The 24160-nt window shown below is 36.5% G+C and overlaps 1 protein-coding gene across 1 annotated transcript; it reads left to right on the forward strand.

The window, feature by feature from the left end:
* Positions 1 to 16793: 16793 nt before the first annotated feature.
* Positions 16794 to 23937, forward strand: LOC134472589 (disintegrin and metalloproteinase domain-containing protein 20-like). Its single transcript, XM_063234536.1, has 2 exons — positions 16794 to 16893; positions 21252 to 23937. The coding sequence occupies exon 2, from the start codon at positions 21373 to 21375 to the stop codon at positions 23659 to 23661; it is 2289 nt and encodes a 762-aa protein (XP_063090606.1). The 5' UTR covers positions 16794 to 16893; positions 21252 to 21372; the 3' UTR covers positions 23662 to 23937.
* The last annotated feature ends 223 nt before the right edge of the window (positions 23938 to 24160 follow it).

Raw genomic sequence — 24160 nt, forward strand, 5'->3', positions numbered from 1 at the left:
AGCAATGATGTGGTCCCTTGAACATGAATTCTTGAATGTTTTATGCTTCTTTTCTCTTAGTACTTTTAGTATTGTTTCACTGTCATTGGTTTTTGATAATTCGATTATGATATATTTCGGTAAATTTCTCTTTAGGTTGAATTTGCTTGAAATCTGAGATTTCTATTCCTGGATGTCATCTTTCTCCAGATTTGGGAACTCTGTAGCATGGTTAGCTTAAATATGTTGTCTGGGGAAAAGGTTATTACAATTCAGTATGACCAGTGTATCTAAAAGTGCACTTTAATTTGCCATAATTGTCTTGCTGTTTTATATGCTTTTGGAATGTTGGTCTATTAAGATGTTTATCATAATTAACTTAATAAAGCCTTGTAAAATAAATAAATACAAATCTGCTGGCAAAAAAATGTGTTTTCTGGGAATTTTTACCACTCTTTTCTACCCAAAAAACTCCTTTGCAAAGATTGGTCTTCTTCAATATGATAACTACTTTTATGTCAGGATTATCTGGTGGTGAAACACTATTCTGCTTAAATGGTTATGTTTTGATCTGCGCTGTTTTGCTGTTATGCCCTCTTTTATCTCAATCTCCACTCCATTATTTACTTTTTTATTTTTATCACTTTAATTAAGGGAAAAATAAATAAAAATAGCAGGATATATTATAGTAACCCACTTTGACTTTCCATTATCTTGATTTAAAGCCCTGTATTACTCTCACCATCTTGTTTTTGACTGATGTCCCCCTATTCTGCTTTGCTTGATAGTACCAGGTTCAAAAGTTTAGGCAACAGCTGTGAAGATAGTAAGATTCATTATGATGCCCATTCTCGATGACTTTTATCTACTTTTGAAGACCAATGTCTCCAATGTTTTGGTTTTGTCAGTTTTGTTCTTTACTGTTTTGTTCAATTTTATTATAACTGATGATATAGGCAATTCTATTAGAGATAGCGGGAGGCATTATGGTAACCATTATTCATCACCTTGTATTATGCTTTTACATTATCTATTATGTCCACCCTTTTGATTTGATTGACTCTGTTCTGTTATGTCACATTTGGCTCTACTCCCTTCCAAAAAAGTAATAAGAACTGTGGGAGTAACAAAACCCAAAATGTGTAGTTGTCATTGTACAAAAGAGAGGAAAAGAAAGTGCTCTAAATGATATAACTGCATGTATGTTTAAGTGTATAAGATAGAAAATGATATCACTGAGTTTATTGGATCATTGAACAGAACTGTTTGCAGTCTCACTGTTGGAATGTCCATTTTACAAGCTTTAATTTTGTGACTTGAACAATTATTTCTAAGATGACAATATGTAATCCATTAACTAGTGATTTCCTACTGTTTATTTTTTTCTGTAAATCTGTATAACTTGTACCCTTTCTCTGCTTTTTTTCTCCTTAAATACAATTTTTAAAAAATTGGTCTTCTTAATGGCATCTCATAATTTCCATAAGAATTTTTATTCTTTTTCATTTTATTCTTGTGAATGTATGTTTCCAAATTTTCTGTTTTTTTTGGTTTTAAAAACAATAAAAACAATGAAAATGAAACAGGATTTCACAACAAGATGATAGGAGATCAACTGGTTATTATATCCCATGTTGTCACAATAATTTCACAATAATTTCTCAGATTAACAGATATAAGCATGCAAAATTGATCAAACAATATGAGCACTAAATGTTCCTTTCAATGAACTAATAAAATTAGTAGTGCAATTATTTTAGCTGTCTTGCATATGTGTGTGTGTGTGTTTCCCTTTCTTCAGTTCTTCTTTCCCGTATGCCAGTTGTTTTTTCCTTCTGAGAATTTTCTTTCCCTTTCACAATATCTATTGTACCTTTTATTTACCCTTTTAGTTTATTACACTAAGGAGACAATATGATGTTTACACATGTGAGCTTGATTTATTTCACTTTTGAGTATGGTCTCGAGTTGCATCCATTTATCTATAAAAGCTTAGAATTTATCTTTCTTTATAACTGAGTAGTACTCCGTTATATAAAAATTATATAAAATATATAATTATATTAAAAATTATATAAAAAGTAGTACTCCATTATATAAAAGTTTTGTCCTTTTGAGACAGGGTCTCACTATACTCTTCAGGCTGGTGTTGAGCTCACTTTGTAGCCCAGGCTGATCTCACACTTGCAGTGATTCTCCTGCCTCAGCCTCCTGAGTGCTGGGATTATAGCTATGCACCACCGCATCCAGTTTTAAAATACTGTATCTTTTTTTTTTATCAGTTCCTTGGTTGATGGGTATTTGGGTTGTTTCCAAGATTTAACTGGCATAAACGTGGGTGCACATATATATCTGTGGTATGATATTTTCAATTTTTCTGAAAGCATACCCAGAAGGGGAATAGGGGTCGAATGTGACCTCTAATCCTAGTTTTTTGAAGAATCTCCACACTGATTTCTGCAGTGGTTGTACTAGTCTATACTCCCCCCAACAGTGGAGAATGGTTTTTTCCCCCACAACCACAAAACCATTTGTCATTGGATGATTTCTTGATGATAGCCATTCTTTTCTTGAGTGAGATGGAATCTCAAGGCTGTTTTAATTTGCATTTCTCAAATGACCAATGATGTTGAGGGGTTTGATTGTTTTCATCTTTATATTTTCTAGATAGAAGTCCTTTGTCTGAGGAAGAGTTGGCTAAAATTTATTCCCAAAACAGGGGTTTTCTTTTCACTCTGTTGGTGATTTCTTTTGATGTGAAAACCTTTCTAATAAAATGAGATCCCAGATGTTGATTCTTTGAAGCACTTCCCATGCAGTTTGGTTTTTGTCCATGAGCTCTCTGCCTACCCTATGTCTTTGAGATTTCTATCTATGTTGTCTTCCAGTAAATTTAGTGTTTCTGTTTTAATATTTAGCTCTTTGATCCATTTTGAGTTTAGTTTAGTGCATGGTGATAGACATGAGTCTACTTTTAGTCTTCAGCATGTGCAGAGCCAGTTTTATGAGCACCACTTATTAAAGAGACTATCTTTCTTCCAGTGAACACATTTGGCCCCTTTTTCAAAGACAAGGTGATTGAGTGTGTTTGTAGTTGTGTCTATATCTTTGATCCTGTTCTATTGATATTCAGGTCTGAGCTTTTTTCTTTTACTATGCTAATTTTATCATGGTAGTTTCATAGCATAATTTCAAGTCAGAAATTGTGATGGCTCTTGACTTGCCTTTGTTGCCCAGGATTGCCTTTGCTATTCTAGTTCTCTTCTGGTTCCAGATAAATTTTAGGAATGTTTTCTCTAGATCTGTGATATGTTGAATAGGATTATATTAAATCTGTATAATAGTTTTGGCACTATGGCCATCCACAATGTTGGTTCTTCCTGTCCATGGACAAAGGCTATCATTCCATTTTCTGAAATCGTCTTTAAGTTCTTTTTTCAGAGTATTTTAATTTTCACTGTATAAATCTTTATCTCCTTTGTTAGATTGATTCCTAAGTATTTCTGTTTTTTGGATGATATTGTGAAAAGTGTGTTTTTTCTAATTTCTTAGTGACTTTGTTTTTTGTGTATAAGAGTGCTATTGAGTTTGAGTGTTTACTTTGTATCCAGCTGTGCTACTGAATTTGCTTATTAAATCTAGAAGTCTGTTAGTAGAGTTTTCAGGGTCTTCTATGTAGAGTATCATATCATTTGTGAATAATGATAATTTAAATTTTCCTTTTCCTATTATTATTCCTTTTATTTGTCTCTCTTGTCTAATTTCTCTAATGTTTCCACATCTATATTGAATAGGATTGGTGATATATAGGTGTATAATGTTGGTTGCTAGTGTGTCATAGATGGCTTTTATCAGTTTGAAGTAAGAACCATCTATTCCAATTTTCTGTAGAGTGTGTATTATGAATGAGTATTGGACTTAATAAAAAATCTTTCTGCATCTATTGAGATGATCATGTGATTTTTGTCTCTGACTCTGTGAATATAATTTGCCTGTGATGAACCATCCTTGCATTCCTGGGATGAGTCCCACTTGGTCGTGGTGAATAATCTCGATGATTTACTGCATTCTGTTTACTAGTATGTTACTGAGGGTTTTTGCATCTGTGTTCATTAGAGAGATTGGCTTGTAATTGTTTTTGCTTTATTTGGTTTTTGGTTGGGTCTTTCTTTGGTTTTGATATCCTCGAGGAATGACTTAGGAAGTAATGCTTCCCTTTCAATTTCATTACAGAGTTTGAGTATTGACATTAAGTCTTATCAAAAGTTATTGTAGAATTCACTAGAATTTTTCTCCCTCACACTGGCCCTATGCATGTAAGACATTTCCTTATCAATCCTATCATTAGGCATCCCACCTCAAATAATCTAGAAATATGTCTGACAAAAGAGTTATTTTGATAGAGCAAATTGTAGGGATTTAAATCCCCTTATTTCTAGAATCTTAGGACTTGAACCTACTCCAAAGATCTGGGCTACTCCAGGATCTGGGCTTTTCTTTGTTGGTAAGTTTTTAATTACATTTTCAATCTCATTAACTGATATTGGGTTATTCAGAATTTTTATCTCTTTGACTTAGCTTCAGTAATTCATAAATACCTAGGAATCTGTCCATTTCCTCTGTTTTCTACCCTATGAGAGTAAAGATTTTTGAGGTAGGTATTGATGATCTTCTAAATTTCCACAGGTTTTGTAGTGACTTTACCCTCAATGCATGAATTTGAGTTTTTTCTTTCATTTTATTGACAAGATTGAGTAAGGGTTTATCTATTTTATTCATTCCTTCAAAGAAACAACTCTTTGATTTGTTAATTCTTTGTATTGTTTTCTTAGTTTCAATTGCATTAATTTCTTCTGAGGTCTTTATAATTTCTTTTCTATGGGCTTTGCACATGACGTGCTCTTCTTTTTTAGAAGCTTGAGGTGCAGCATTAGGTTGTTTATTTATGCTCTCTCTTTTTTATTAATGTGAGAATTCATTGCTATAAATTTTCCTCTGAGAACTACTTTCATTGCATCACATGGGTTCCAGTAAGTTGTATTTGAATTTTCTTTTGATCGTAGATATTGTTTAGTTTCTTGAATTTTCTGTGATTTGTTGTTCAGGAGGGAGTTATTTAATTTCCATGTGTTTATGGAGTTTTTGCAGTTTCTTTTGTCATTAACTTACAATTTCATGGCACTATGGTCAGATAATATGCATGAGATAATTTTAGTTTCTTTGCATTTAATTAAGCATGTTCCAAGGGTGAGCATATAATCTATTTTGGAGAATGTCCCATGTGCAGCTGAGAAGAATGTGTATTCAGATATTTTTGTGTGGAACGCTCTCTAAATATCTGCTAAGCCTATTCACAGGTTTGTTTCAGTTCTGTTATTTCTTTGCTGATTTTTTTCTCTAACTGATCTATTTCATTATGACAGTGGAATGTTGAGGTCTCCTGCTATAACTGTGTTATTGCTTATTTAATTTTCTATGTGTATTATTATTTGTCTTTTGTAGTTGGGTGCTCCCATATTTGGTGCATATATATTTATGAGAGTTATGTCTTCCTCTTGAAGTTTTCCCCTAATGAGTATGTAGTAGCTTTTTTTTTTTTATCTCTTTTGATCATTCTTGTTTTGAAATTCACATTGTCTGCAAACAGAATAGCTACCTCTGCTTTTTTCTGGATTTCTATCACATGGAGTATTGTTTTCAATCTTTTGACTTTCATCCATGAATTTTCTTTTATGTTAAGTATGTTTCTTGTACACAGCATATTGTTTGATTTTGTTTATGTATCCAGTTTCCCAGTCTGTTTCTTTTGATTGTTGAGTTGAAATCATTTACACTAATTGTTATAACTGATACGTTTTGGTTTGCATCTGTCATGTTATCTTCCTGCTATTGGTTCCCTACATTTTTCCTCTATGTAATTGTTTGCCCTTCTTGGTGATTTCCTTCTGTTGTTCTTGGAATTGTGGCCATTTTTATCTCTTTCTAGGATATCTTTCAGTACTTATTGTGGGGTTGGTTTGGCATTTGTCTTAGTTACTGTTTATTCGTTGCTGAGAGAAAATACCTGAAGCCCAAGTTGGGAAAGGAAAGGTTTATTGCTTACAGTTTTTGGAGGTTTCAGTCCACACTCAGTTGGCTCCAAGGAAAGCAGGCATGGCTAGACCACAGTTCATGGCAACTGCAAACAGGAAGCAGGAACTAGCAAAGAGCAAGACACACCTTCTTCCTGCCATTACATCACATCCTGGCTCCACCCCTATGTGGGTGTAGCACTGACACCATCAACCCAAGCACTAGACAATGAACCATCACAAATGCACAATGCAAATTTATGAGGCCTGGGGGCCACAGACATGAACCATGACATTCCACCACTGGTCCCCAGGACTCATGTACATCCTTTATATAGAAGACATTGAGTTCACCTCCAAGAGTTGCCAAAGTCCTAAATTTCAGCATTGCTGAAAAGTCCAAGTCCCAAGTCTCCTCTACGATCCATGGCAAACTCTTAACTGTAACCCATTATACAAATGAAACAAGGTTAAACATTTCTGAAATGCAAAGGCACAAGATAAACATTACCATTCTAAAAGTTACAAACAGGGGAATAGAAAGCATTGGAAACAAAGCAAGTCCAACATCCAGCAGGACAAACATTAAGTCCTAGAGTTCCATGCTCAGCATCTGAAGCAATCTGGTTGCAAGCTCCAAAAGGCTTGGGTGATTCCACCCCAAAGGCACTTCTGGAGATTTCAACTCCTGCAGCTTTTCTCTTAAATCCTCTTTGCTCGCTTTTTGCAGCTTCCCTTGAATCATCCACATTCCTGGCTTTTCCAAACTTCTGGGGTCTCCACTGCACCTTCGGCTTCACACTTACATCTTTGCAAATTGCCTCTCAGGGGCACACTGCTTGGCCTGCCAGGCCCTTTGCAATCAAGGTGGAAGCTGTCTTACCCTCAGAATCTGTGCATTTTCCTTGCACCTAAAATCAGCATCTTGTGGATGCCACCAAGGTTTGCTGCTAGCTGGAGCAGTAGCCAGGCTTTTCTCTCTCTTGGCTGTAGGGGTCAGTTGCCTGGATCACAGGGCTCTGTTTACCTGATGATGAGGAAAAGCTTCTCTATGTTGCCACCATTCTGGAACCTCATGTGCCTCTGTCGCCATTCTGGAACCTCATATGGCCTCTGTCACTATTCTGGAGCATGGCACTCTGCAGCTTTTCCTGCTGAGCAAATTCTTTCCTCTTCACAGTGAGGCTGCAAAGAGTGGGGACCCACTTCCTGGGATGCCCCAGGGCCTTCTTTCTTATCTCTCTGTTTCACCTCAATAATCAAAATCTCAACTCTGTCTTTACAATCCACAGCCTTCCTGACATTTTCCTTCTGGCCAAACTTACAGTATTGCAAATTATCCTGCTGGGCTCTTTGCTCTTCATTTGCAACATAAAGCTGGCTAAAAGCCCCCAACAATAGCCATGCCACAGCCTCAATGTTTGAATGCTTTTTAATTGCTTTTTCAAGATTAATCAGTCCATTTCCTTTTGTCTCAGTCTCAGGCAAAGTCTCTGGGCAGGAGCAAAATGCAGACAAACTTTCTGCCAAGCCATAACACACATCATGTGGAGTCCAACAACCAATGCAGTCTTTCTTCCCAGCAGAAGCCTCCCAAGCCTGGTCTTTATCATCAGGCTTTCTATCACCTTTTGGTCTCCTGAGCTCTGACCAGAATCTCCTCTTACAGAACAGCCTAAGCTGCTCCAGCTCTATGCATCCAGGCATGTCCAAACCTTTCCAAACTCTGCCCACAAGCCATTTCCAAAGCCTCTAGAAAACCATAGTCAGGTATAGTCACAGCAAATGACTCTACTCCTTGGTACCAAATTCTGTTACTTTTTACTCGTTGCTGAGAAAAATACCTGAAGCCCAAGTTGGGAAAGGAAAGGTTTATTTCTTACAGTTTTTGGAGGTTTCAGTCCACACTCAGTTGGCTCCAAGGCAAGCGGACATGGCTGGGACACAGTTCATGGAGAACTGCAAACAGCAAGCAGGAACCAGCAAAAAGCAAGACACACCTTCTTCCTGCCATTACATCACATCCTGGCTCCATCCCTACTGACACCATCTGGACTGACACCATCAACCCAAGCACTAGACAATGAACCATCACAAATGCACAATGCAAACTCATGAGGCCTGTTTATGTCAACAGATATAAACCATGACAGTATTCATGAATTTCTTCAATTGTTTTTTGTTGTAGAAGTATTTTATTTCTCCATTAATTTTGAAAGATAGTTTTTCAAGATACATCAATCTAGTTACAAGTTGTTTTCTTTCAGGACTTGATAATTTGTGTTAAGAAGTTGATCATGATTATGATGGGCTTTCCTTTATAGATGATCTGTTTCTTTTCTCTAAAAGCTTTTAATAGTCTGTTCCTGTGCCAAATTTCTGGATCTTGATCATTATATGTTTGGGTGTGGATTTATTTTGGTTATGGATAATTGGAATTCTATGTCTCACTTATCTATATGTCAGATTCTTTTCCCAGGCTTAGAAATTTTTTTGCTATCACCTCTGCAAATGTCATTTGTGTTAAGTCCTGCTTTTTCATTGATACCAATCTTTCTTATATTGTTTTTCTTTTTATCATATATTCAATTGTTATTTCCCAATTCCTTGCTATTTTTAAGAGGTATTTCCTTTCATAATCACTATCTGCAATCCTGTCTTCAAGGTCTGAAACTTACCTTCAGTTTCACTGAAGCAATTTTTCCAGCTTTCAATGGAAGTTTTAACTTCCTGGTTATCTCCTTGAATCTGTTTAATTCTTTCTTATACTTTTCATTCAAGTTTCTCTCATTCCTATGATTCTCTGTTGTTTTTATCTATGGCTAGGTTCTCTGGAGGTGTACCTCCTACCCCCAGTGGCTAGAAAGCAAAGCAAACACCATGATACATGGACTGGTGGTCACTGTGACCTTTCCTTCTGTTTGTCAATAATTGATCTTACATGGTCAACTCTGCTGATACTCCCAGATGTTTCTCATTGGTTGTGATAAAAAAAGGCCTCCTGAAAAGTGTCCCTGAATGTTCACTCCAAAACTCTCTTCCCACTAGAAAACCTATGTATCCCAGAAAACCCTCTGAAAGGAGCACTACACCAACTTGGGTCATGCTCTGCATGCTGCTGTTTTCAATTCTGCAGTGCAATGTATGTTTGTCAGCCTCATTCTCAAATTCTGAAGTATTCATGACAATATCCTTATCTGCAGGTAATTGCTAATTGCATTTCTGGGGTTAGAGGAAGGAGTGAAAGTAGAGAATTCCTATTCTGCCATCTTGCTTCAATACTAGATCTTAATCTTCTCACTCTGGAGTTAGTGCTCATATTGTTTGCATGTGCTTTATAGCAAATGGAGCCTGTCCACAAAATCATATAAAAATTTTATCTGTTAATTCTTTTTCAAAAGAGAAGAACAAAAATAGGAGATATATTTATTGACAGTAAATGGTATATGCCCTTTTCCTCTGGAGAAAATCACATATACTTTCTTCATATTTTTAAGACATTCAGGCATTATAAACTGTTGTTAAACTTCCTACATATCATTGTCTTCAACTCAACTGAAGGATATATCTATCATTGAACAAATGAAGAGGGATGATAAGTAAGAACCAAAAATGTGTAAATTACTAATATGAGAAAACCTGCAAATCTATATTTTGCAGGTAAGTTAAGAGGAAAACACAATTTTATGTTTTTCATAGTTCAAAAAAATTCAGACTTTGAAATTAGTCAAGAGATTTGACTTGAATTTCTGAATTTCATGAATTTCTTCAATTGTTATTTGTTGTAGAAGTATTTTATTTCTCCATTAATTTTGAAAGATAGTTTTGCAAGATACATCAATCTAGGTTGCAAGTTGTTTTCTTGAAAATCACAGCAAGAGATTTTTAAGTTTAGTTCTTTAGAGAAATCCTCCCAGTTCATATTAATCTGTAACTGAGGTTAGCATAAGACCAAGGAAAAGAATAAGGAGGAGGAGGAGGAAGAGGAGGAGAAAGAGGAGGGGGAGGGGAAACATTGTGAGATAATTGTGTGTAATCTCAGTTGGAATAGTTGTTTCTTGTAAAACTTTTTCAAATTTCAGTCATCAACCCTGAGAAATGAATATAAGAAAGATTGAAGGAGAAATGTGACCAGAAATCCAATGAGCACTATACATAAGATTCTGACAAGCTATTAACTTTTCCACTTTCTCTTTGGCTATTAAAATGTCAACTGAAAGGCAGTATCTTTTGCTCACACTTAAATCTCTGCTCCAGAGGTCAAAGATGGCAGGTAGATAACAGCAGGCTACAGAGGCTCCCTGAGATAGTCAATTTAGAATTCAACATAATACAGCATGGGGAGTCCCGAACAGAGGGAGATGAAGTCTCTTGTCCCAAGAAGAAATAAGGTGAGAAGAACCCATCAAACATACAGTCCTGGTGCTACTATTGGAACAGCTAAAGGTTCAGTGCTCCTGATGCACCCCCCGAACGTGCACGGCAGCGACTTACTGAGCCGTCCAAAATCCCGCAGCTTTGACTCACTGGAGACGCCCTCACACGTGGTCAAGGGTCGGCAAGCCAAGTGGAGAGCTGAGCTAGCGGGAAACCTGCATCGACCTGTGGTGAGTGACAGGAATAAAATGATAGCACAGAAAAAGGGGCTCCAACAGACATCATTCTGGAACTGGGCAGGACTGGCAGAACAAGGAGCAACAGTGACTTCAGTCACTTGTTCCCTTCCCGATTGGTGGAGTGAGATTGGCCTGGGTATGTGACCTGGCTGAGACCCGATAGGTTATTTGAAATCAATTCCCTATGGTGGCAGCACGCACTAACCCAGTGAAGGCCTCAGCAGGTTGACTGACCCAGAGGGGAGATGGCGTACACTAATACAGTGAAGGCTTCAGCAGCTTGACTGATCTGGAGGGGAGGGGCCAGCATATGCTGCCACTATTTGTAACTCACTAGCACACTGCAGTGGGAAGCGTCACCTAGCCAGCATGCTTCAGGAGAACTGTAACCAACAAAGAAAGAAACTGGGGCCTCCTGGAAATAACAAAAAAGATGGGAAGAGGAAGCAACAAAAAAAAAGTCCCCAGGTTCCAACCCTGAGAATATTGAGCCAGGATAGGTAAATACAAAGGAGAATGAGGACAGCAAACATGCAATATCAGACACAGCACCAGTAGACATAAAGAGTTATCTTCAGGACCTCATAGATGATTTCAAAAGTGAAATATTTAGCCAAGTAAAGCAAGATATAAGACAATTAATAAAAGAAATGCTCAGTACCCCTCAAGAGGACACAGATGAAGGGCTGGGGATTTAGCTCAGCGGCATAAGCACCTGCCTTGCAAGTGTGCAGTCGTGAGTTTGATACAAAAGAAAAAAACAAAACAAAAGAAAAAAGAAAAAAAAAAAGAAGTTAAGACACAGATGGAAGAATGGAGGAACACAAAGGAGAGAACTATTTGATAAAGAATATAAAGAAAATATAGAATACATAAAGCAGATTCAAAGAGATTACTAGGAAATTAAAAACTATGGAAAGCTAGCAAAACTGCTTGAAAGAAACTAAGGATAGATTATCCAAACTGGAGGACAGGTTTGTAATGTGGGATTATGAAAGGAAAAACTTTTTAAAAATAACAAGGAAACAAGCAGTAAGCAACAATACAAAGCCTGGAAGATCACAAGAGGATCTATAACTTGAGAATAAAGAATGCGAATGAAGCTATTCACAGAAATAATTAAGGAACACTTCCCAAACATAGGAAAAGGAAATGATATTCAGATGTATGAGGCATACAGAACTCCAGCCACCTACAACCAAAATGGAGCTACACCCAGGCATATAATAATCAAGATCCCAGAAATTCAATATAAGAACAGAATATTAAAAGCTGCTAGAGACAACAAAAGATAACCTATAAAGGAAAGGCCCATCAGAATCACAGCACACTTCTCAACATAAACCATCAAGTCAAGAAGAGCCTGGAGTGAAATATTCCAAGCCCTGAAAAAAAAAAAAAAAACCTCCAATCCAGATGGATATACCTTGAAAATCTGTCTCTAGAAATTAATGGAGAAACAAGATGCTTCCAAGACAAAGAGGAACTTGGGAAATTCATGACCACCAATCCAACTCTACAGAAAATTCTGCAGGGCATTCTAGAGAGAGAGAAAAGCACTAGGATTCCAGGAACAGTGGCAGAGAGGCCTCAATGAATGGAGCAGAAAACAGAATGAAGAAGGCAAGCAGACAACTGGTGGCAAAAAAAGAGCATAACAGAAATGAGGTAGAGAAGGTTGGTTATAATATCTAATATAGATGGCCTTGATACATTAAATTTTAAAAAAAAGAGAACCACACGTGGAGTAGATCAGGAGGCAGGGTCCACTGAGATGCTATTTATAGTAAATATAATTAATATGAAAAATCATGTGTGAAAACAATGAAAATCAAATGTGAGAAAACAATGCTCTATGTGACAGAGAACCAGAGATTAATAGGGGCAACTAGACCAGTATTTGTGGATAGGTTGGAAAGACAGGCTTTAATAGGTAAAGGAATACAATTAGACATCAAGTCCAGGAGAGAGAAGGCTCAGAACCACTTAGGTAAATAGCAGGTTTCCCCCTCCCCCCAAATTAAAACCAAGGGTCTTGGTGAGACCCAAAAATGCACAGTGTAACCTGGGGAAGTGAAAGGGGAGGGAGAGTCTTACAAAAGATGGCAGAAGATATTGTTAATAGTTTATCAGGATTTAAAACCCTCATTACTTGCACCCCACTCTGTTTAGATAGATTTTATTCTGTCCCAGTTTGTCTACTTACATTAGATTTGAGGGCACAGTCAGCTATCCCAAACACATCAGGATATAGCACAGTAACCATCTTTAATTTCCTATTATCTTAATCTGGAGCCCTGTATGACTTATACCGTTTCATCATGACTGATCTTAGTTAAATTTGGTTTGTTTGATTGCTATTTGGTATCGACGGATTTTATTCAAAACTAATATGACTGATAGTATCAAGTCTGAGAGTATAGGCAACTACACTGAAGATGACAAGACTCACATGACACACATTCTGGTTTGATTACTGCCTGTTTTTGAAGTTTTATATTATATACAAAGTTGTGTTTTTATTAATACTATTAGGTACTGATATATTCAATTATACTATGTCTGATGATTAGCCAATTCTATTGAAGATAACAAGAGACAACACAGGAACTATGGTAGAACTCCTTGTACAACGGTCTTATATGCCCTTTTCATTTCACGTGTTTATAGGAATATGTTTTGTTTTGTCTTGCTTTGTTTTGTTTCTCCCTCTAATTTAGAAAGGATAGAAATACATGTTAAGACTCATGCATGTGTAGAACCTATAAATAATTTATGAGAACTGATCTTAATGACACATGATGAAATGAACAAATACTTTGAAGAAAAAGAGACACTATAGTACCCAGTGCTGATCCTGGAGTGTCATAATGTGACACCCAGCAATAGTATTCTTCTTTGTTCAGAGTGATATTAGCCTGTTTGGGTTTGTTCAATCTCAACATAATTTAAGATATGGATAACTGCATATATGTTTAAGTGTATAGGATAGATAACCGTATTAGTAAGTTTTTGTTGGATAGTTGAACAGAACTGTTTGCAGTCTCGCTGTTTGAATCCCCACTTTATATGCTCCACTTTAGTATCTTGAATAACTATTTGTAAGAGGACAATCTATAATCATCAAGTAGTGATTTCTTACTGTTTATTTTTTTCTTTGAAAGTATATATTATTTCTACCTACTTTTGGTTTTGTTTAGTCTTTCTTTAAATAAAATTTTTAAAAAACCCTCTGCCTCAAAATCATAATATACTCTTTTTTAACCTTGCAAGTTTATTGAAGAATTGATGATTTTAAGATGTTTTCAAATGTTTTCACATTAACAAATATGCCTAAAAATATACCCAGTGAAAAAAATATATGCATAAACACAGTGAATAGGGCAAATAATATAGGTTGTTTCCCTGTGACCATGCCAGTTTGCTAAACTTAGAACAGAATGTAAAGTTTCTCCAACTCATGAATACGTATAATGATCTGGAAACTTTCTTTCTTTCTTTCTTTCTTTCTTTCTTTCTTTCTTTCTTTCTTTCTTTCTTTCTTTAATTGGGCCAAGAGCCTTTGCACTGAGCTTCATGCCTAGCCTTTTAAAATTTTTTTTATTTTGATACAGGGTTTTGACAAATTGCTGAACTGTCATCTGGGCTCAAACTTGCAGTCCTCCTGCCTCAGCCTCCCACAATACTGGGTTTATAGGCACGTGCCAGCACATCCAATTTGTTTATTTTCTCTTCTTAAAGAGGTGAAATAAGAAAGGTGTAAAATAGAACATTTTGCTTTTTTTCTCATGAGCTAAAGATGCAGAGGCCAGGGATATAGCTCAGCAACACACTCCCTTCTTGGCAAGCACAAAGACCTGAATTTGATCCTCATTTTAATTTTTAATTTTAAATTAAATTTAAATTTATTTTTAAATTAAAAATAAAGATGCATTTCCAGACTTTTTAGGAGCCATATTTCTGAGAACAATAATTACCTTTGAGAAAAAAGTGTCAAAAAAACCAATGCTAAGCCAAACCTAAAATACAGAAAATATGAACTTTATTTTGAACTTAGACTCTTTTCTTTTAAAATTTTTCATTTTTTAAAACAATTTTTTTCTTTTAAATGAACTCATCAATACATCTATCAAAATTAGTCTTAAGCATTTTGCAAACCATTGTTCTGTAGATCACTGTTTTGGAGGCATTCACAGCTAAGATGTCATATTTAAGAAGAAGACTCATTGAGATTCCATCTCACCCGGCTAGAATGGCTATTATAAAAACATACTGGTGCAGGTGTGGAGAAAAAGGAACACTAATACACTGCTGGTGAGAATGTAAAGTAGTAGAGCCACTATGGAAAACAGAATGGAGAGTCCTTTAAAAACTAAAAAGAGGACTAACATGCCATCCAGGAATCCAACAGTGTTTATATTCAAAGGCGATGAAGTCCGTGCACAAGTCAGAGCCTGCTTGCCTATGTTTACAGAGGTATTAGAGCTAAGCTGTAGTAATCAGCCTAGATATCTATCAATGGATGAATGAATAAAGAAAATATGATGTATACATAGCCTATTTACTATTATTCATTCTTAAAGGTGAATGAAATTCTGTTGTTTTCAGAAAAATGGGTGGAGCTGGAAAGCATCATTCTGAGCAAAATAAGCCAGATAGAAAGACAAGTGCGGCGTTTCTTCTTGAAGGTAGAAACAAGCAAGTATGAGCAAAACTAAAGCAAAAGGATGAAAGGACAGCCTGTGGAGAGAAGACTGAGGGACTGTGGAGGCTGCTGAGAGCGAGTGAAGGAGACAGAGGAGTAAAAGAGGGGTGGGGGGCACGTTCTGCACATATCTGTGGCGTTCAGTCATTCTGTAGTGTTGTTCAAATATGCTCTCTACTTGCTAACTTTCTCTCTGAATATTATAGCCACTGTTGAAAATTGAATATTGAAGTATGTTACTATTATTATATTTCTTGCTATTTTTTCCTTCAGCTCTATCAACGTTTATTTTGGCTATTTAGATGCACTGACACAGGGTGCATATATACATATATATATATACTTCTGATGAATTGACCTTTTTATCACTATATGATGACCTTCTTTGTGGCTTGTGACATTTTTTTTACTTTGTATCTATATTGTCTGATTTAAATAGGTGCTCCAACAAAAGGGGAAAGTTTTGGACACAGAAAATAGCAGGCAAAGATTAGAATCACGCTGCTATAAACCAGAAAATGACCAAAAACTGGAAAGAAGCCTCAAATGAATTGCTTCTTAGTGGATTCAGAGGAAATATAGTCCTGATTATACCATGATATTGGGCTTCTATCCTCCAAAACAGTCTGATGTTATATTTCTGTTAAGTCATTTGTGTTATTTTATGATGATAGCCCTAGCAAACAAATATAGAGATTAAAACCATCAGGTTAAATCTTGTCCCTTAAGAGCAAATTGTAATGAAATCTAGGAAAAAGTAAAGTTTGATGAGGGAAAGAGTTCAGAGCTCTAATGTGTCTCACTAATGTGGAGGGGCAATGGAAAATGGTGACTGATACAGACTTGAGTGTTGCCAACCGCCTCTCTACCCTACAGCTAAGTTTTGAGGATATTAAACAACTACATTTATTTCCTCAACCAACTTGCTAAATGCAAGTTCTCAGATTGGCATTTCTTTAAACAACCACCTTCTCAGTTTACCTATGAAAAATTTTTATGTGTTATTTTTAACTTATCTATCTCAGGTTTTTCTTTGTCTTATAGGTAACAATTTTACATTTGGATGAAGTACATTTACAGGCAGATCTAAAATGTTTCTGAGTCATTCACTGATTTTACAAAAAAGATATAGATGGTTAGTAATGTCTGGGATTATTTAGAAACTGTTTTAAAGGATTTTTAAGTTTTTTTCTGGAAATTGAAGTACTTTAAGTATTTCATAATATTGATATTGATATTGAAGACATAAACTGGGAGCAGGATAGCAGATGAGCAAAAATACAGAAGTAAAATGCTCATACAGTATATAAGGAAACAGAACAGGAATAAGGAAAGGAATCCTACCTGGTTGCTGTATGTAGACTGTGAGGCTCTTGTTGTTAGGCAACTAATCTAGAACTCAAACAAATGAGATTCAATATTCTATTTCTCTTTGTCATGTAAAATCTCATCTCAAAATCTTTGTTCATCAGGCGGTGTCCCAAGTAATTCATGAAGAGGACTATCATTAAAAAGGATCGTGGTAATCTATGCTTTATCTATTATAAGTCACTCGAGAGTGTAGGTCTAAGGGAGAGAGAAGGATTGCATCTTTGCATATGTGAATGTGTACACACACACACACACACACACACACACACGCACACACGCACACACAAACACTCCCTGTAATTCTTTCCCAAGTATTCAGACCTTGGGAGGAATGATGTCCTTTTTTATTTCGTATTCTGGTCTATTTATTTGGCTAGAAACCTCTAAGCTGTTTTTAATGTGTTGTTATTCACTGTTTGAAAAAATGAATTAGATTATAAATGGGAGTGAGGATCAGCTGTTAATTAGGCTACATGATGAACAAACTTGATGAAGTTGTGGGAAAAGGAAAATTTACAAAAGAGGATCTGTAACATTCAACTTTGAGGTCTCTGTGCTATTGTGGCACTCTACCACTTTTTGAATGAAAATATATTCTTTCAGGTGCTGTGATCTTTGGAACATGGTATAAGACAGTCATGCTCAATTATTTTTTCAAATTTGTTTTCCCATTACTTGCTTATAAGATGAGGTATTAGGAATAAATTTTGATGATTTTTATTGTTAAATTTACTCTTAACAGGCAACCCAAAGCTTGAAAAATAAGATAAATCTGTATATAAGTAAATAAATGTCCATAGCAACACTGTTTTGTCATAAACAAAAAAAAAATCCAGAAACAGTAGAATGGAAAAATAAATAGTTGTGTGTATATTGCAATGAAACAGCATGTAACATTGGAAACAAATGAAAGACAACATCAACCTGAAAGAATTTCAAAAACAATGGCAAACAAATCACAAGTAAAGTATCACTCAAGGTATAAAATGTTCAAAATCATAGAAAATGAAAAAATTTACTCTCAACAGTGCTACCTCATTAGTCAACAATCCTTTTCCATCACAACAAAAACTCACACTTCATGATAATTACCACATATACATCAAGGTATACAGGGCGAGCAAATAAAATTTTACCAACAACTCAGAAGTATTGTCCTCGGAGTTTGCTTTTAGTTATCTTGCTCAAGTTCTTATGTGGACTCTTGACATTTTGTGAAGTAAGCCTCTTCATTATTTGTCTTAAATATTTGACCTAAGCAATCAAGGTACTCTTGTTACTATAACAGTGGCGATAATGTTGAGTTTGAAATGAGCTCCATGCCACTGTGTACAATGACAAACCCCAAAACTAAGAAAACTATCAGATCCTGTATTAAACAATCATTCAGTGAAAATTTCTTCATTTTACTAATTAAGCTATCATTATTGAAATTTGATACTAAGAACAACTTGTGAATGACAATGTTCCTTTTCAGTTGAGGGGGTTATATACTGATGAGGAAATTTAGAAAATGAAAAAATTAAGAAATGTTGTGGGCCAAGCTGGGCATAGTAGTGCATGCCTGTAGTGTCAGCCTGAGGCAGGTGGATCACTGCAAGTTTGATGCCAGCCTGGGTTACATAGTGAGTTTGAGCTTAGTCTAAACTACATAGTGCAATCCTGTCTGAAAAAAAAAAGAAAGAAGGAAGGAAGGAAAGAAAAAAAGAAAGAAAGAAAGGTAAGCAAGCCAGCCAAAAAACAATATAGACTATAGGACACAAATTATTAAAAGCATGAGGAGCTGGGGATTTAGCTCAGCGGCATAAGTACCTGCCTTGCAAGCAGGCAGTTGTGAGTTCGATCCCCGGTACTGATAAAAATGAAAAAAAAAAAAAGACAAAAAAATTATTAAAAGCATGAATGTTTGTGATGAAAATCTGTCTTATCCTTTTCTGTGTGCTCCAATTTTCCCCATAGTATTAGGGGAGGACCAGAAACACACAAAAGCATTAATCTAAATTGGATGGAGCATTTGGGCCCACAATGATTGAACTGATGGGATCTAGAGCTGGGCTGTAGGGATGGCAGGCACAGTGTTGGAAAATAGAAAGTGGGAAAACATAGAAGAGTTTTGTAACTTTTCTATGAATTTAAAGAAAGATTTTAATGATAAATAAAAATTGTGGTAGACTAACATGTTCATATATGAGTTGTGAAGGTTGAAAATATGATATAGAACATGGCTAAAGTTTAATGGCTGATGATCATTGAAGATGAATAACAACATTGAAAACCAAACAACAGATGCTATATAGATTGTCCACATGCTTGCCAAATACAGTGGGAGTATGGATAAAATTAATGGTGGAGGAGAAGGCAGTAGACACCCTATTCTTTGCAGTTCGTGCAAGGTGAATTGAGAGTTTGAAAAGAAGGAGGAAAGTAAATAATGATCTAGTAAGGTGGCTGCTATTTTAGTAGTTTCAGAGTAACTTTGGGAGGCAAAAAAAATCATGATCAAATATCCCAAAGATGAAACTTCGGTGAATGGAAAATGCCTCTTCTCTTGGGCTTCACATTGTTGAGATACAAGCTTTCATAAAATTAAGTAGGAAATCGGAGTTTTCCATAAAGAAATGTTACCAGAGAAGAGATTGTTATTATTTTCTATAAAAGGAAGATCTCACAAGTGATAGGAAAATACTTTTAGAGAGGAGTCAAAAAACATAAAATAAAAATAAAAATAAAACTTAAGGAGAAGTGGACACCAGGTCTAGGAGATGGTGGGTGATAGGTGCTGAGTCTGGCATCTTTCAGTTTTGTAATCCCTACAAGTGGATTGGTTTAACATGTTTTAGGTCTCCCATAATAGATTTTTTTTCCTCTGTTGCTCCCCAGCTCAACTATTCTAACAGGGCTTGATCTCATTGCTCGAGTGATCTGATTATTTTAATGATTTTGTTAACACTTGAGATACACCAGATTAATAAAAGCTAGGCATTTTTATGTGAAATTTATATGCAGTTTTACAGATTCTCCACAGTATGTTTTCACCCCCAAAATGTTTTTGATCATTAACTTATTTAGGCCTATATTTTCCATGTATATTTCCCTGGTATTCACACATTATGCAGTTTCCACTAACATTTTACTCAAGGACAAAGCAGCAAATCACTATTGTAAGTTTGGCACCATGCTGGCACCAGACTTCTCGTTTTCAAAAATATTGTACTACTTTAAGATGACATCTTATATTTGTACTTTCATATTAGATATATATTTACATATTTTTATTTTATAGATAAACCCATTTGAAGGTTTATTTTAGGAGCTCATGCCTTACAATCATAAAATGTTGGAGACTTTTATGCCTGTGAACCAAGTACAATATCTTCTTAATATTATCCCTCCTCCTTTTAAGATTCATTGATTTCCTTTTCATTACTGAATGTATTTTAGTTTTCCTTCAGAATTCTCCCATTTTTAACGGTCATTGTTCAGCTAATTTGATTTCCTGTTCATTTTATGTGACCAAAGACTTTGAAGTATACTTACTTATTTATTTATTCATTTATTTATATTTGCAGTCCTGGAGACTGAATCCAGGGCCTGGCTTAGGTTAAACAAGCATTCTGTCACTGAGCTATGTTTCCAGCCCCTTTTACTTCGTTTTAAGACAGGATATCTCTAAGTTACCCAGAATGGCTTCAGTCTCCCAAAACTTCTGCCTTATTCTCCAGAGTGGCTGGGATTACAGGGATAGCCATAGCACCCAATATAATGTTATTTTCATACAAGTATAATAAAATATAAATACCTATGAGTAACATCCACCGGTCAACCCAAGTTACTTCATGTAATTCTACCATTGTTTACCATTTTACTGAACAGAGACATCCATTATAGAATTTAATATTTTTAAAGGACAGTTGATGCACTAACAGTTTGACAAGATTGGAGGGATATAGGACAGTAATGATTCATTGAACAGAAGTACATATTAAAGACCATGAAAAAAATAGTACATGTGATTTCTTACACATCTCTCTGGAGTAATGTGACTAAATGATTTATCACTTGAAATAGGAAGAATAATTGATATTTATTTTTAAAGGGTGTATGTAAATCAAGATTCCCTTATCAAATCAAGATACAGAACCACCATTTCAAATCAACACACATGCTCATTTTCTATTTTAGGTATCTATTGTGGAAATATTCACACAAGCACACTAAAAAGCAGTACAAGGAACCATGTGCTCATCTAGATTTAGTAGCTTTGACCTACAGCCAGTTATCATATATCTGCATGGTCTACCATGCCTCTACCAGTACTAAAGAGCAAATCTAGTGCGCTATATGGAGTCATATCTTGAGCCAAAGTCTAACCCATTTTAACTCATATTCTGGTCTCTTGGTCTCTCTTCTCCATTCTTGTCTGCTAATAACAAAGACAATAACAGAGACATTCTGTCTCTGACCTTGTATTTATGTATTTATGTATGTATGTATGTATTTTTCTTTCAGTTTTGCTGATCTGATGAATTGACTCTGATAAATGACAGATCACGAATGTCAGTGCTACATGCAAATGAGTCAAAGGAGAAGGGGGCTTCTGCCCACCCCAACTTTGCTCTTACTCTAACTCATGATGGCTGTGGGCAAGGCCCTGATGCATGTGAGGATCACTCCCATGCTCTGGCTGAGCATATTTCTTTTCCTTTCTGGACAGCCCCAGACTGGACACTCCCAATACTCTGGCCCCCCAGAAGTGGTGATTCCTTTGAGGATCACTGGCACTCTTAGAGGCATGAGTCCTCCAGGCTGGGTGTCCTACAGTCTTCATTTTGGGAGCCAGAGACACATTGTTCACATGAAGACCAAGAAGCTTTTGGTGTCCAGACACCTCCCTGTGTTCACCTACACTGACCAAGGTGTTCTTCTTGAGGACCGCCCTTTTGTTCCAGATGACTGCTACTATCACGGGTATGTGGAAGGTGATCCAAGATCCCTGGTTGTTCTTAGCACCTGTTCTGGGGGATTTGATGGAACACTACAGATAAAAGACATTGCTTATGAAATCAAGCCCAAAAAACATTCTGTCACGTTTGAACACCTGGTTTATAAAATGGCCACTGAGGAAAACCAATCCCCAGTACTGAAATGTGGATTATCAGACAGAGAAGTAGCACAACAGTTGACACTTCAAGAGATTGATATTCCCATTCTGGAGCAAAGTGGGTATCTGGACTGGTGGATCCACTCATGGAAACTTGATATGGTATTTGTGGTAGACCATCAACGATATGTTTTTCGACAAAATAATAATACACGTGTGATAAAAGAAGTTATAGAAGTTGTTAATGTGGTAAATAGTTACTTAAATGCACTGAGTATTGACCTGATAATAGTTGGACTTGAAATCTGGGATAATCAAGACCTTGTGACAATAAGTGATGACATGCCCTCGGTCCTGACTCACTTTTGCAATTGGAGGGTTAGCGACTTGAATCACCGTATACGTAATGATCTAGCACATCTCCTTTCACACCAATTTTATGCTCGTGGGTATCTTGGTTTAGCTTTTGTGGGGAGTGTATGTAGTCATCATTATGGTTGTGGAGTTGATAGAGTCCTTTCAAGGTCTGTGTCAGCGACTTCACATACTGTGGCCCATGAGATAGGACATAATTTGGGTATGCATCATGATGAACAAGTCGGACCATGTAGGTGTGGGCAGTCAAAATGCATCATGGCTGCACAGGAAAATTCGTCTACCAAATTCAGCAATTGCAGTTATTCCTATATGTGGACAGCCGGTATAACAAAGAGCTGTCTGAGAAATAAGCTAAAACCAGCGAATTTACTTCCAGTGGTGTCCTGTGGGAATAACGTCGTGGAAGAAGGAGAAGAATGTGACTGTGGACCTTTAGCATCTTGTGGAAATGATTCATGCTGTACGACAAATTGCACTCTAAAATCTTCAGCTGAATGTGCCTTTGGGCTTTGTTGCCAAAGCTGCAATTTTAGGCCACCAGGCACTCTGTGTCGAGAAAAGAAGGGTGAATGTGATCTTCCTGAGTGGTGCAATGGAACTTCACATGAATGTCCACAAGATGTGTATGTACTGGATGGAATGTCTTGTGCAGAGAGTGGGCACTGCTATGAAAACAAATGTGTCAACTTCAGCCGTGATGAACAGTGTAGGCAAATTTTTGGAAGCAAAGCCAGAAGTGCAAACGAGACTTGCTACATGGAAATGAACACCCAAGGCAATCGTTTTGGTAACTGTGGTAACAACAGTCAATCGTATATAAGATGTCAGAACAAGGACATCCTCTGTGGAAGAATTCAGTGTGAGAATGTGACAGAAATCCCCTCTTTGTCTGAACATACCACTGTACATTGTTCTCAAATCAGAGGTAGTATCTGCTGGGGCACTGACTATCACTTTGGGATCCCTGTGCCTGATATTGGTGATGTGAAAGATGGCACACAGTGTGGTGAGAGAAATATGTGCATCCACAGGAAGTGTGTCACAATGCCACTTTGGAGTAGTGTTTGTTCACGTGAGGCCTGCAATATGTCAGGGATCTGCAACAATAGAAATCATTGCCACTGTGATTTTGGATGGGGGCCACCTAACTGTACCACAGAAGGCTATGGAGGGAGTGTTGATAGTGGTCCCCCTCCTATTCCACTTCCCACTACTACCCCTCCTCCTCTCCCTCCTTCCACTTCCCCTCCTCCTGTTCCTTCTCCCACTTCTCCCACTTCTATCTATCTATTTTTCTTACTTCTTTTGCTTCTTTTGCTTCTCATCTTGTTATACTTCTTATGGAAGAAAAAACCAATGGAAATCCCAGAAACTATTATTACAGAACAACCTTCAGCTCCTCCACCTGATGCATCTGTTCCACCTCCTCCACCTCAATAGTAGCATGATGCTTAGATCTCACCCAAGAAAAAAAATGTAAGAATTAAACTTCAGTTCAGGCAGGTGGTCTCAGTGGGTAAAACTTTACCTGAAATAGAAGAGCAAAACTTTACAATTTCAAACAATAGTCCCAAATTTTCAAGGAATTGCCCATGTATTCTCCTGGCTGTAGAAATGTTATGGTATGTATGTCAAATACTAACAGAAAGTTATGGAGATCTATTATGTTCCAGGATCACAAGCATTCACCATTAAATAAAGGCTATTCCTACCATATTCCCAGTTTCCATTATTTTAAGCATTTAATTGATTTGTTTTCATGGACTTAGTCTAGTTTTCTGAACAAAAGCTAGCTCATAGAGCATGTATATGTGAGTGAGTGAGTGTGTGTCTCTGTGTGTGTGTGATTGTATTTTAATTGTGTTTCTAAATTCCAAACATTTTCCTTTTTTAAACTATAGCTCACCAGAAGAGAGGGAGCTCACAAATTGCATTTCTT

The sequence above is a fragment of the Cavia porcellus genome, unplaced genomic scaffold (assembly GCF_034190915.1).
Source record: "Cavia porcellus strain 051 isolate PalLab524CR breed Dunkin Hartley unplaced genomic scaffold, mCavPor4.1 scaffold_24, whole genome shotgun sequence".
In the NCBI taxonomy this organism is placed as follows: Eukaryota; Metazoa; Chordata; class Mammalia; order Rodentia; family Caviidae; genus Cavia; species Cavia porcellus.